This window comes from Salvelinus alpinus, chromosome 16, assembly GCF_045679555.1.
Source record: "Salvelinus alpinus chromosome 16, SLU_Salpinus.1, whole genome shotgun sequence".
NCBI classification, from domain to species: domain Eukaryota; kingdom Metazoa; phylum Chordata; class Actinopteri; order Salmoniformes; family Salmonidae; genus Salvelinus; species Salvelinus alpinus.
In genome coordinates, this window is record NC_092101.1 from 26,872,307 (window position 1) to 26,887,362 (window position 15,056).

Consider the following 15,056-nt stretch of genomic DNA (forward strand, 5'->3'; position numbering starts at 1 on the left):
TCACTTCCTGATTTGTGAAGTTTCTTTACTCTGCTAATATGCTGGTCAGAGTCTGTATGCAGGACAGGCTCTTAGGGAAAAGTTCAAATCCTCAAGGAATTAGAACGTTTGACCTGAGAGAATGTCTCACTACAGATTACAGATCCAGTTATTCCAAGAATGCATCCTGAAATCTAACATGGGGGAGCACCACAAGCACACTGTGGAGCGGCTCAGCCAGCCTCCCTTTCGGTTCTCAGCTGAAGGTATGGACCAGCTGGCTCCATGTGAACTTCATTCCCGAAGCTGTTTTTTAACGTTTAGAAACATCAATAATCCGCTTGCGATACGGTATTGGAAACCTTCGTATCTTAACTTTCATACCAGCAAGAAAGAATCTTTCTCATTCATATGAAAAGTTAAGTTGCAATTGTTTCCAAAACTGTTGCGTGAGAGGCATATTTGTGTCGGGACATTTCACTCACAAGGCTGCAGGGGACGTCCAATGACCCAATGTAATGGAATTGGAGTCCTGATAAGGGCTATCTGTGGGGTACCAAACTATGACCTGCATCTGACCGAGTTCCAGTTAACAGGGTGCAAAGACCTTCTCACTCACTCAGACTACATTACAGACTGGGGTTACACAAAAACCTGGGTTCTGGGAGTTTAGAAGTTTTCCACACCAGCTAGCACAGGTAATAAACAGGTAGTATATACAGGCAAGGCACAGGTTTCTTGATCCACTCACTGGACCAGGTGAGTACAATCTATGGGTGACAGCCAACTGATTTTAGATTAGTTTGCATTGTTATTCAGGTTTATGAAATTATCTACATTTTCTGAGGTGTGATTCTGTTGGTAGAGTGAGTTGGATAGATGTTGGTTTAAGCTGCCAGTACAGACAGAGGAACGATAACGGATCTGTGTGGTGATGCAATTGTGTCTCTGTAGGCTCAGTGGAAACTGAACTAGTGTCTGTCATCTGCCTTCTATAGTGTTGTCGTATGTCTCCCACCCTCTGCAGACAGACAGACGGACGGTATGTCTCAGCGTGTGTGTGATTGGGGCAGGTTCCTCAGGTCTGACCAGCATCAAGAGCTGTCTGACTGAGGGTCTGGAGCCCACCTGCTTTGAGAGCAGATGTGACTACGGGGCTGTGGAACAGACTATCCGCTCCCACAAAAATCAGCCTATGGCTGAATCTAGTTACTTACCCCTGGTCTAGACGATCCTCTCCGCCACTCAGGGCTGTGCGTGTAAATATATTACAATTTGTATCAACATGCCCACAGACTGAGCATTTCAAGGTCAAAAAGAGGTCCAGGGAAATACATTTGTTTTAATGAAATAGACCACAGTGATGTCTTGGACATGCAGTGATTTAAAAATACAATTAGAAAGACTGCATGGGGGCTTTAACATGGTAAACATTTGTACCATAACTAGTTTTACATGCCAAACCAACTTTAAATGTGCAGACTGACTCGACGTACAGTGCATTCTGAAAGTATTCAGACCCCTTGACTTTTTCCACATTTTGTTACGTTACAGCCTTATTCTAAAATTGCTTTAATTGTTTTACACACAATACCCCATAATGACAAAGCAATTTGCAAATTTATTAAAAAATAAACTGATATCACAATTTACATAACTATTCAGACCCTTTACTCAGTACTTTGTTGAAGCACCTTAGGCAGCGATTACAGCCTCGAGTCTTAGGTATGACGCTACAAGCTTGGCACACCTGTATTTGGGGAGTTTCTCCTATTCTTCTCTGCAGATCCTCTCAAGCTCTGTCAGGTTGGATGGGGAGCGTCGCTGCACAGCTATTTTCAGGTCTCTCCAGAGATGTTCAAGTCCGGGCTCTGGCTGGGCCACTCAAGGACATTCAGAGACTTCTCCCGAAGCCACTCCTGCAAAAAAAATATTTGATCCATTTTAGAATAAGGCTGTAACGCAAAAAAATGGGGGGGGGAGAATTCTGTGTTAAAGGCGACAATTCAGATGAGTCATCAAGTTTCTGAAAATGTATTTAATGTCAGAACAGAGGCCTGATGCCAAATGTCTCAAAGGCTCCAAGGCAAATGATTGTTCTGAGTCTCAGGGTTTATATAGTAATTTTGAATGACTTATACATGCAATATTACAGACTTTGGGTAATATGAGACTGATAAGTTTCAAAGGGAATATTCACAGAATGACATTGGATATAAAGAGCTGGTGCCTGGAAGAGGCTCCATAACCAACCACACAAAATTATAATTTTAAAAACAAGTGTGCATTGCCTGGCTAGTGTCCAGCAGAGAAAGGCCCGCTAACAAGCCATTTTATTATCTGAGTGGAAAAATACAGCTTATACAGAATGGAAAATTACAGGTTATACTGAACATGTCCTGATATGGCCTTATAAAGATCAATCAAGTGTGTCCTCAGCCAACCCTTCACTATCTATACAATTTGAACTATGACCATTACATTTGCATAAAAGCTCCATAGACTTCAAAGGCAACATTTGGATTTGCCACTGCTCTTGGTCCGTTTCAGCCTACTTCAAGACTACAACGCAAAAGCACACACATTTACTTCAGGAAATGTCATTTTCTAGTTTATAATTGTGTTTTGTATTTATAAAAAATGTGTGTTTCTTATTCTCCTCCCTTGATTGTAGTATCTGTGTCTAACATTGTTGTATAATTGCTGCTGATCTCATCATGCAGGGCCCTCTTGAAAAAGAGACCTTGATCTCAATTGGACTCCCTGCTTAAATTGAATTAAACCATCCTTCATAACTGCCCACATGAAAAAATACTAAAGTTTACTATAGAATATTACAAGTACTTACTATAGAATTCTGTTGTAAACTGTAATATACTGTAGAATACTATAATAAATACTACAGTATTATCCATACAAAAAAACACTGTAGTAAATACTACAAATGTCCAAAAATACACGGCAATATTAGTTATTTTTTTATGTAGCCTCTATCCTCTAGTTTGTACTCTTGTAGGCTATATCCAGCCTCTTTCTGTACCTGTTCAACATCCAACCAAATCAACTTCTTAGTGAAGAAGGCATTGCTGTAGTGTATAAAGAGATGTTAGACATTTAAAAAGCAATGAAGAAAATGTAAAACAGTTTGATCAGGTTTGGGGTTTGTGTCTCATCTCGGTTGACTAATCAGCCACAGTTGACCAATCATAATTGTTCCACAGACACACGGCTAGTGAAATGAACCAATCAGCGCTGGTTTCAGTGACAAGGGGCTGTAAGATTTGGGGGGAGGGGTGGAAGAGAGAAAGATCTCTGGGGTTTGTAGCTTGGGCTCATTTCAACCCGTGTCCACTGGAATAGGGAGGTAAGCACAACTTCCTCATCAATGTTTACTGTTTGAAAAGTTTTTTTGTGTGTTAATCGATGACGTCTCATAGCCTCGCGAATCCACCAGATTCCACAAGCGTACATTAAACGGGAACAGGCTGCATGTTTCATGCTTTTTATGAGAAAAAAAATCTAACCAGAGCAATGGGTGAGCAACTCTCCCTTTTAAATTTTCTGGGAAAACAAAAGCACGGTATTTACAGTATATTGCAAATCTTCCTGAGACACTGATTACATCAAAGACTGATAAAGCATGTTCACGGATCTCTGTGTTCCTTATTCACTGAAGAGGCAGATACTTTGTTTCTAGAGGTTCTTATTGTTCAGTTTGAAGTCAGGTATTTTTGATTACTTGTATAATTTTCTATTTATACCTTTCTGTGTTCTTCTGATCGACTCAAGCACTCTTAAATAGTGAATCATTGATTGACAATGGTGTATGGATTAAGTTCTAAAGAAACAGTACCTTCAGAGACATGCAAATTACTATTTTTCAGTAAGCATAGCCACTCCTGCAGGGTTAAAATAGGGTTTACATTCTCTCATCACCATCTCACTACTGCCCATCCCCCGATTCCGGGCCTATAGTCAAGGGGGCATAAACTTTTGCTCCTAGTTGGACATTTTTTGTGACCATCCCCCAGAAACAGTGGCACTATCCGTGAGGCACTGGTTTGGCTACGACTCTTAAAATTAACATAAGTTATTTGCGTAGCTCTTCCCTTTGGTCTATTTTTTTCATTTTTTTCATTTAATTTTTATTTAACTAGGCAAGTCAGTTAAGAACAAATTCTTATTTACAATAACGGCCTAACCCGGATGACGCTGGGCCAATTGTGTGCCGCCCTATGGGACTTCCATTCACGGCCGGTTATGATACAGCACGGGATCGAATCCGGGTCGGTAGTGACGCCTCTAGCACTGTGATGAAGTGCCTTAGACCACTGAGCCACTCAGGATCCCTCATGATTCTGATACCTCCCGAGTGGGAAACTCAGGATCATCTTTCTACAGCAAGTTAGCAAGTCAGAAATGTCCGTTTCCTAGTTCCGACTAGTGTATTATTTTATGTTAATACCCTTCTGTGGCCTCCTGATTGACTCACTCATATATGGGTAGTATAATTTTGTACATTTATTTATTTGAAAGTATTTTAAACTTTGTACATTGTCATAAAGAGCACATGCTCAACTTCATAACAAATGTTTTTCCATCTCCAAAGGTTAAATTAAGAAAAATGACTATAATGGGTGACAATTAAAGTAACATTTTAAATTAGCCATACCTTCCCTTGTGACAGGTGGAACGGATGCTTGTTGTGTGCAAAAGGGAGGGGCAACAAAAACATTGTAAAAAAATGTCTAGCCTTTCTATGTATGGGTAACAGGGTAACACTAATATTATAATTTTTAACATGGTTTAGTTAAAGCGTAGAGGTATGTGATCCAGCTGTTAAATTGAGTGTAAATTAAAGGCACTCTTCGTGGAACAACTCGTATCATGCTGTGTTACTGAGAGTTGAGCAGCTTTACAGCGATCGTTAGGATTTCCAGGAAATATGTGTTTTGGCTCTCTGCCATGTTCCGTTCTCTTTGGCTCACACCAACATTTTTGTTACCCTAGACCCTCCCTGTCCCTCTCTTCCCACTGGGCACAGAAGTCAATTCAATGTCTATTCCAAGTTGGTTCAATGTCAATTCATTGAAATGACGTGGAAACATTTATTCAACCAGCATGTGCCCAGTGGGTTTCTCTCTCTCGCACTCTCTTTATTTCCCCTCTCTGTCTTGGCAGTATACTCCTATCCATGTATGTATGTATGTATGTATGTATGTATGTATGTATGTATGTATGTATGTATGTATGTATGTATGTTATGTATGTTATGTATGTTATGTATGTTATGTATGTTATAGGGCCCTTCTGAATCTTTCTTTTAAATAGTGCCTGAGCATTAGTGTTTACCCCAGCGTTTAAACTTTAACATCAAGAGTTTGAGTAATTGTAAACTCAGCAAAAAAAGAAACGTCCTCTCACTGTCAACTGTGTTTATTTTCAGCAAACTTAACATGTGTAAATATTTGTATGAGCATAACAAGATTCTACAACTGAGACAAATTGAACAAGTTCCACAGACATGTGACTAACAGAAATGGAATAATGTGTCCCTGAACAAAGGGGGATCAAAAGTAACAGTCAGTATCTGGTGTGGCTGCCAGCTGCTTTAAGTACTGCAGTGCATCTCCTCATGGACTGCACCAGATTTGCCAGTTCTTGCTGTGAGATGTTACCCCACTCTTCCACCAGGGCACCTGCAAGTTCCTGGACATTTCTGGGGGGAATGGTCCTAGCCCTTACCCTCTGATCCAACAGGTCCCAGACGTGCTCGATTGGATTGAGATCCGGGCTCTTTGCTGGCCATGGCAGAACACTGACATTCCTGTCTTGCAGGAAATCACGCACAGAACAAGCAGTATGGCTGGTGGCATTGTCATGCTGGAGGGTCATGTCAGGATGAGCCTGCAGGAAGGTAACCACATGAGGGAGGAGGATGTCTTCCCTGTAACGCACAGCATTAAGATTGCCTGCAATGACAACAAGCTCAGTCCGATGATGCTGTGACACACTGCCCCAGACCATGACGGACCTCCACCTCCAAATCGATCCCGCTCCAGAGTACAGGCCTCGGTGTAACGCTCATTCCTTCGACGATAAACGCAAATCCGACCATCACCCATGGTGAGACAAAACCGCAACTCATCAGTGAAGAGCACTTTTTGCCAGTCCTGTCTGGTCCAGCGACGGTGGGTTTGTGCCCATGGGCGACGTGGTTGCCGGTGATGTCTGGTGTGGACTTGCCTTACAACAGACCTACAAGCCCTCAGTCCAGCCTCTCTCAGCCTATTGCGGACAGTCTGCGCACTGATGGAGGGATTGATGTTGTTGCCATCCTGTACCTGTCACGCAGGTGTGATGTTCGGCTGTACCAATCTTGTGCAGGTGTTGTTAAACGTGGTGTGCCACTACGGTGCGATCAGAACGGACATTGCAATTTGTTGCCCTGGCCACATCTGCAGTCCTCATGCCTCCTAGCAGCATGCCTAAAAGGCTGACTACACCGCTCGCATCGCGTGCGTGAGTGCTGAAAAATACATTTAGAAATCTATTTTATTCAGTTATTGCACCCACACTGCTCGCGAGCGTCTGCTTTGCCATGGGCTAAAATAGAAGTCAGTTCTATTTCTGACGCAGTTCGCGCTGCAAGTCCTGCCTCTCCCATCTCCTCATTGGTTTATAGAAGCAGGTACCCACGTGCCATCTCCTCATTGGTTATACCCACATAGGTGACTGAAGATGAATGAGGTCAGTGGTGGTAATGCACCTAATTTATGAAAGTTGCCTATCGCAATATAAAGTCAAGAGAAGAAAAAGCCTGGAAGGATGAGAGATGACTAGAAATTATTTGGTTGGCTGTTTTATGTGTGGATTAATTGGTGGAGTAGAGGACCTTGTGCATTTCAGGTAAAATAACAACTCAATGTTTATATCCCAGGACAAATTAGCTAGCAACAGCAAGCTAGCTAAATAGGAAAAATTAGCTAGCAAGTGCAAGCTAGCTAAATTGCTATAAATGTTTAATGCTTTTCGACCTGTCCCCAAATTAATATAATTGGTTCAGAGTTTTTGATATTTTGACCTGCGTGTCGTGATCACGTTTGGTGTGGGGGGACAAAATACATTTATGCATGATGGCGCACGCACGCAGCCGGTTTGGGTTCCGTGTAAGGCACGTTCACGCAGATGAGCAGGGACCCTGGGCATCTTTCTTTTGGTGTTTTTCAGAGTCAGTAGAAAGGCCTCTTTAGTGTCCTAAGTTTTCATAACTGTGACCTTAATTGCCTACTGTCTGTAAGCTGTTAGTGTCTTAACGACCGTTCCACAGGTGCATGTTCATTAATTGTTTATGGTTCATTGAACAAGCATGGGAAACAGTGTTTTACCCTTTACAATGAAGATCTGTGAAGTTATTTGGATTTTTACGAATTATCTTTGAAAGACAGGGTCCTTTTTTTTTTAAAGAGATGTGAGTGTTTTTAACTGTACTAATATGGGAATAATACAGTATTTGTACACAGCAAATTGGCAAGTGTTACCTAGTGATGATTTTTCAGTGTAACATTTCTAGAGTTGATTCAGGAGTTAAATTAACTAAGTGGTGTAAAATAACCCCAGTGTTGGTGTTAATACCCAGAGTTGAGTGTGATTGGGTCATTGTTACACTGTGTAGAGTAACACACTTAGAAATACTCAAACACACCCATCATTATCATATTTCTGAGCATGATCTATTGCAGGTTGATTTTGAATAGTTTTTCAATATCTGTGCTTGACAGCTACATTGATGGATTCATCTTATGCTTCTCAAACAATAACATACATGTTTCTAAACGAATCCTATCTGTTAGTAGTTGGATTTATTGCACCCTGTTACTGAGATGGTTGTTCCAGTTTAGATGGTTTAAGTAGTCTCATTTATAAATCTTCCCTACCGTGGCAATCATTTCAACTGCAGGTTGTGTGGGGGTTAAATGTTCCAATTGTTGGGTATCCTCACTCAGGCTGGAATTCCAATAGGGGAAAAAACATCACTTGCAAGTGAGCATAATGTGACTTGCATGCCTGATGTGGCCTGCAAACCAGAAGTTTTGACCAGTGTGTTTGTGTACTGTCTTTGGTATGACTCAGTCAAGGATGGAACTCTGAACCTTCCAATCTCAGGGTGGACACTCTAACCACAAGCCCACCGAGATCACTCGAAAGGCACACGGGTAAATATGCAAATAAGGCTTTGCACCCTTCATAGAGAGTTCAAGGAAGAACCTTTAGAGGATTAAAGCAAAGATTCCGATCACTAACCCTGATAAATGGGTTCTTCGTAGAAAAAAGCCCTTTAAAGTATTCAGTAATATGTACTGAATTGCCCCTTATCGTCCCCTGCTCTCCCACTGCCTCATGCCTCAAGGAGTGGAGACCAGGACAGGAGCTGTAAAAACGTTTAACTAGACCAAAGTTCACATCCACATAACTGCTGCTTCTCTCTGTAGATAACATTTAGTTTGAGGTGTAAATTCATTGTTGAAGGTTAAAGGGGGGAAATATATAGATTAATGTGAAGTTACAGTATAGACTAACTCAAACCCACTTACAGTGCATTCGGAAAGTATTCAGACGCCATGACTTTTTCCACATTTTGTTATTTTACAGCATTATTCAAAAATAGATTGAATTGTTTTTTTCCCCTCATCAATCTACACACAATACCCAATAATGACAATGCAAAAACAGGTTTTTAGACATGTTTGCAAATTTATATATCACATTTACCTAAGTATTCAGACCCTTTACTCAGTACTTTGTTGAAGCACCTTTGACAGCGATTACAGCCGAGTCTTCTTGGGTATGACGCTACAAGCTTGGCACCCCTGTATTTGGGGAGTTTCTCCCATTCTCTGCAGATCCTCTCAAGCTCTGTCAGGTTGGATGGGGAGCGTTGGATCGGGTTCAAGTCCGGGCTCTGGCTGGGCCACTCAGAGACTTGTCCCAAAGCCACTCCTGCGTTATCTTGGCTGTGTGCTTAGTGTCGTTGTCCTGTTGGAAGGAGAACCTTCCCCAGTCAGGTTCTGAGCGCTCTGGAGTAGGTTTTCATCAAGGATCTCGCTGTACTTTGTTCCGTTCATCTTTGCCTCGATCCTGACTAGTCTCCCATCCCTGCTGCTGAAAAACATCCCGACAGCATGATGCTGCCACCACCATGCCTCACCGTAGGGATGGTGCCATCCTCCAGATGTGACGTTTGGCATTCAGGCTAAAGAGTTCAATCATGGTTTCATCAGACCAGAGAATATTGTTTCTCATGGTCTGAGATTCCTTTAGGGGCCTTTGGTAAACTCCAAGCAGGCTGTCATGTGCCTTTTACTGAGGAGTGACTTCCGTCTGGCCACTATCAAAAAGGCCTGATTGGTGGAGTGCTGCATAGATGGTTGTCCTTCTGGAAGGTTCTCCCATCTCCACTGCAGAACTCTGGAGCTCTTTCAGATTGACCATCGTGTTCTTGGTCACCTCCCTGATCGGGGCCCTTCTCCCCCGATTGCTCAGTTTGGCCGGGCGGACAGCTCTAGGAAGAGTCTTGGTGGTTCCAAATTCTTCCAATTAAGAATGATGAAGGCCACTGTGGAAACAGGATGCACCTGAGCTCAATTTCGAGTCTCATAGCAAATGGTCTGAATACTTATATAAATGTGATATTTCAGCAAATGTATAAAAATCTGTTTTTGCTTTGTCATTATGGGGTATTATGTGCAGATTGGTGAGGCAAAAACAACAATTCAATCCATTTTAGAATAAGGCTAATGTAACAAAATGTAGAAAAAAGAGAAGGGGTCTGAATACTTTCTGAATGCGCTGTAAATAGCTGTGAGTTGCTAAGCCAATCATTGATTGATTGACAATGGTGTTTGGATTTAAAATCCAATCAGTGAAGTTCTAAAGAAATAGTGCCTTCAGAGAAATGCAAAACATGGTTAAAATAACACCAACACGGTTCAAATAAAACTAATCAGAAAGAAAGCCTTGAATTCCCCTTCCTGTGGTGCTGTTCATCTCAGTCCACTGCCCCACCCACCCCACAAGGGCCTATAGTCAAGGGGTCATAAACGTTGTATCTTAGCTGGACATTTTTCATGACCATCCTCCAGAAACAGTGCCATTCCCACTAACCAATCAGAGGCACTGATCTGGTCTGGCATGCAGGGTTCCTAGTGTCCAGGGGTGTAGTGCTGCCGGAGCGTGGGCTAGTGATGCTCCCTCACTTTTTCCGGAGCCTGTAAAACTATTTTTGGAAAATTAATTTTGATAAATTCTAAATAAATTATATTTAATTGCCAATAAAATCCCATGATGAATGGCAGACAAAATAAATATGTATAGCAGCCTAAAGGTAGGTAAGTGGCAGTGTCTTTTCTCTAACAGAGGCGAGACTTATGACGAACTGTAGGCTACGTGTGTGTACTGCGGAGGCCCGTCAGGCTTGACCATTTTGGCCAATAAGAACGTGGGGGAAAAATCTGCAGCTCGGCGGAGTGTGACGGGGTTTAAACAGATGAACTTTCTCACACCAACTGTATCTATGATCCAAATTCAATGCGTCTGCATTGATGTTCATAAAACTCCACGTACCCACTCTCGCGCAGTGGAACCCAGAACGATATGTGACCACTTGGTTAAAGCGACACCATTCTGCCAAAGACCCCAAAACCAGAGTGGCCACTGAAAAGCCCAAGGAGCCTGATCCTCTCTGGAAGTTGCTGTAGCCCTGCTTGGGATATTTGCAGCAAAGTTAGTCACCAACGCTCTGGATAACATCAAAACAACATAGCCAGCTCTGCTAGGGCAAGTAATGGTCAGAGTGGGGTGTTCTCTCATTATGTGTCTGGAAGTAGTTAGCAAGCTAGCCAATCTTGGCCAGTAAGCTTGGGTGTGGAAACAGAGAGAGAGGGGGGACCAGCGAAGCACCAAGGAACAATGCACTGAACCACAAACTGAACTGAATCCCGAATTGACTGACCTGCACTCCTACAGACAGATATAGAGACAGAAATAATATGTTTGTGATATACTGAGATTTCTATGTAGACTTTTTTGTTGTTGATGTCTTTGTTTTATTACTGCGGTTGTGAGGCCAGAACGTTTAGATCAATCATCGGCCAGAGTGTCCGGAGTGCGCGTTGAACTTTCCGAAAGTGACACGTTTTGAATTTACGAACTGACAATCTGACAGCACAGTTGCAGTCACCAACGCTCTAGATAACATAACAGCCTAACCAGCTTTGCTAGGGCGAGTAATGTTCAGTGAGCTGTTCTGTAATTTTGTGTCTGGAAGTAGCTAGCAAGTTAGCTTGGGTGCTTGACTTCTGTTCGTACAGAACGCTAGGTTCAAACCTTAAGGAGCTGGGCGGTGCTAAAGCTTAAGAGGGTGTGAACGATGCTGAATGATTGTAGAAGGCTCTCCAATAGTAGTACCAAAACATTCAATGGCCATTTAAAATAGCAAAGCTGGTTAGGCTGTTATGTTATCTAGAGCGTTAGTGACTGCAACTGTGCTGAAAGTAACCAAAATTACTTTCCCATTGTTCCTCAACTGTAGTGTATGATCTAGCATTTTGTAGCTCTGAATCTCAACTTTTGTCCAATGTAAAAAAACAGGTCCAAATGTTTCTACATAAGACCGGTTTGGAGCCGGTCGGTCACATATGCTTTGATTGAAACAAAATACAAGAAAGACTAATAGTTAAATGCCATCTGCTCTAAATCGCTCACGAAAGAGTAATTCAAGAATAGCTAAATGCATATTCCCATCCATGAAACTGATTGAGATCAAATGAATGGCATGCAGATGCAGTTTGGCCATTTCACCAGTAAAGCGTGAAGAGTTAACATTCATGATAATGAATTTTGAAATTAAGTATGCCTAACTTGGTGTTTGAGAGTGTTAAACATATAAAAATGTATTGAGACTGTGGGCATAGGTAGACGTTGCAATTGGGGGATGCATTTTATCCATATTCTATATAGGCTATTCAATAAGCTACATCTGTCGGTACAAACATTGAGGAAATTATGACACCACTGTCAGTCTTTCTCCAGGTGAGTGTGATATTGTAAATTGGTTGTAGTTAATCCAATGGTACAAACCTCTCTCTCTCTCTGTGTGTTTGTAGTTCCATCATAATGGTGCGTACAGTAGCAGTGATCGGGGCGGGTCCCTCAGGTCTGACCAGCATCAAGAGCTGTCTGGATGAGGGTCTGGAGCCCACCTGCTTTGAGAGCAGTGAAGACATCGGAGGGCTGTGGAGGTTTAAGGTGAGTGGACTGAGTGAGGAACCTGATGCCTGATCAACACTAATCTACTCTGCATGTGTGCATACGTACGTACGTGTGTGTTGAGTGTGTACCTATATGGAGATTTGGGATTGCCCACTACTGCTGGAGATTTCAATATCCAATATAAATGACACTGGCTCTGTTTCAATATCTAAAGTTTATGCATCATAGATTACCCTGGCTTTGTTCCAATATCTAATGCATTGGACACATTATAAGGGGTATATTCACCTTATGATGCCCCGCTCACTTGACCTAGTTCCTGGGTTTCCACTAGTTATCACAGCCACAAAGAAAACATGAATGAAAACAAAAATGTGCTTTCTGGTCATAATTTAAGGTTACGGTTAGGCTAAAGGTTAGCAGTGTGGTTAGTGTTACGGCGGTTTAAAATACAATTTTAAGAAGATTGTAGAAATAAATAGACAAGGTTTATGACTTTGTCGTTGTGGTAACTAGTGATGACACGTTCCTGATCGAACGTGATTGCTTTTCTACTTCCGGCCCATTCACAAAGCAGCAAAACTTAATTAAATATTAATTAAGTTGGTCAAAACTTGCACAGAATTTGAAAGATGTGTTTATTCTTTGTGAAGGAAAATGATTGAAAAACTGCGAAAGTTTGTTTTAACGTACTATAAGCACTCGGAAGCTGACGTTAGTTAGCATTAGCATTCTCATAGAGAATGATTGACTGTGATAGCTAGTTAGCATATTAGACTGTATCAAATGGTCGTTATACTTAGAGGCTGTATCCTAATCAAAGATCAATGCTTGAAATGGCAATGTTGTTACACAGAATATCAATGAAGAAGACTGAAACCGTATTCAAAATGTTTTCTGTATAGATAACATTACGATATTTGCAATATTTTGTCACAAAGCTAGCTAGCTAACACCGCCAGTCATTCTCTATGAGAATGCTAATGCTAAATAATGTCAGCTTCCGAGTGCGTATACTATGTGAAAACAAACGTTTATATTTTAAATAATTTTCCTCGACATAGAATTAACATACATTTCTCAAAACTATTAATTAGTAATTCATATTTAACAAAGTTTTGTTTGTTTAACCTCTCTAGGGTATGTGGGACGTTAGCGTCCCACCTCGTCAACAGCCAGTGAAACTGCAGGGCAAAACAACAGAAATCCCATAATTTAAATTCCTCAAACATACAAGTATTTTACACCATTCTAAAGCTACACTTGTAAATCCAGCCAAAGTGTCCGATTTCAAAAAGGTTTTATGACGAAAGCACACCAAACGATTCTGTTAGGTATGAGCCAAGTCACAGAAAAAGACAGTCATTTTTCCAGCTAAAGAGAGCAGTCACAAAAAGCAGAAATAGAGATAAAATGAATCACTAACCTTTGATAATCTTCATCAGATGACACTCATAGGACTTCATGTTACACAATACATGTATTTGTTGTTCGGTAAAGTTCATATTTATATCCAAAAATCTGAGTTTAGGCAAGACGCTACTGTATCACTTGGCAAAAAGCCTGAGAAAATGCAGAGCGCCAAATTAAAATGAATTACTATGAAAATCTAACTTTCATTAAATCACACATGAAAGATACCAAATTAAAGCTACACTGGTTGTGAATCCAGCCAACATGTCAGAATTCAAATAGGCTTTTCAGCGAAAGCATACGATGCTATTATCTGAGCATAGCACCCTAGTAAACAAAAGAGAGAGAACATTTCAACCCTGCAGGCGCGACACAAAACGCAGAAATAAAAATATAATTCATGCCTTATCTTTGACGAGCTTCAGTTGTTGGCACTCCAATATGTCCCATAAACATCACAAATGGTCCTTTTGTTCGATTAATTCCGTCGATATATACCCAAAATGTCCATTTATTTGGCGCATTTGATCCAGAAAAACACCGGTTCCAACTTGCTGAAACGTGACGACAAAATATCTCAAAGGTTACCTGTAAACTTTGCCAAAAAATGTGAAACTACTTATGTAATACAACTTTAGGTATTTTTTAACGTTAATAATCGATAAAATTGAAGACTGGATGATATGTGTTCAATACAGGATTAAAACGATATGTAGCATGCCTTCTGTTTGATTGAAGCGCATGTCCAGGACACCTGGAGTGCCTCGACTTCAAGATGGCCGTATTACTTCATTACACAAAGGAATAACCTCAACCTATTTCTCACGACTGTTGACATCTAGTGGAAGCCGTAGGAACTGCAAGCAATTCGCTTAGAAATCTGGTTTCCCAATGAAAACTCATTGAAAAGACAGTGACCTCAAAAAAAAAAAAAAATCTGAATGGTTTGTCCTCGGGGTTTCGCCTGCTAAATAAGTTCTGTTATACTCACAGACGTGATTCAAACAGTTTTAGAAACTTCAGAGTGTTTTCTATCCAAATATACTAATAATATGCATATCTTATCTCCTGGGGATGAGTAACTGGCAGTTGAATTTGGGTATGCTTTCATCCAAACGTGAAAATGCTGCCCCCTACCCTAGAGAAGTTAATGGGCCGTAAGGAGGATAACAGTCGTAACAATTTGGATGCGCCCTTCAAATCAAACTTTGTCACATGCGCAGAATACAACAAGTGTTGACCTTACCGTGAAATGCTTACTTACAAGCCCTTAACCAACAGTGCAGTTCAAGAAGAGTTAAGAAAATATTTACCAAATAACCTTGCTAGTTGTTATATGTTGAATAGTAGTGTGTCTATTGGAGCATATCCTTAGTCGGTGTCCTTGTCCTGTA

At 41.1% G+C, this 15,056-nt stretch overlaps 1 protein-coding gene across 3 annotated transcripts in view; it reads left to right on the plus strand.

Annotated features, from left to right (window-relative positions):
- The first annotated feature begins 596 nt into the window (after positions 1–596).
- LOC139541247 (flavin-containing monooxygenase 5-like) overlaps positions 597–15,056 on the plus strand; it is a 30,163-nt gene continuing 15,703 nt past the window's right edge. Inside the window, exons 1-2 of one of the 3 annotated variants that reach the window (XM_071345666.1) lie at positions 597–738; positions 12,144–12,285. In XM_071345666.1, the coding sequence (XP_071201767.1) occupies positions 12,154–12,285 (132 nt within the window). In that variant the 5' untranslated portion in view covers positions 597–738; positions 12,144–12,153. Of the gene's footprint in view, positions 739–3,242; positions 3,344–12,143; positions 12,286–15,056 lie in introns of those variants that run through there. The other 2 variants (XM_071345667.1, XM_071345665.1) reach the window with 2 other exon arrangements.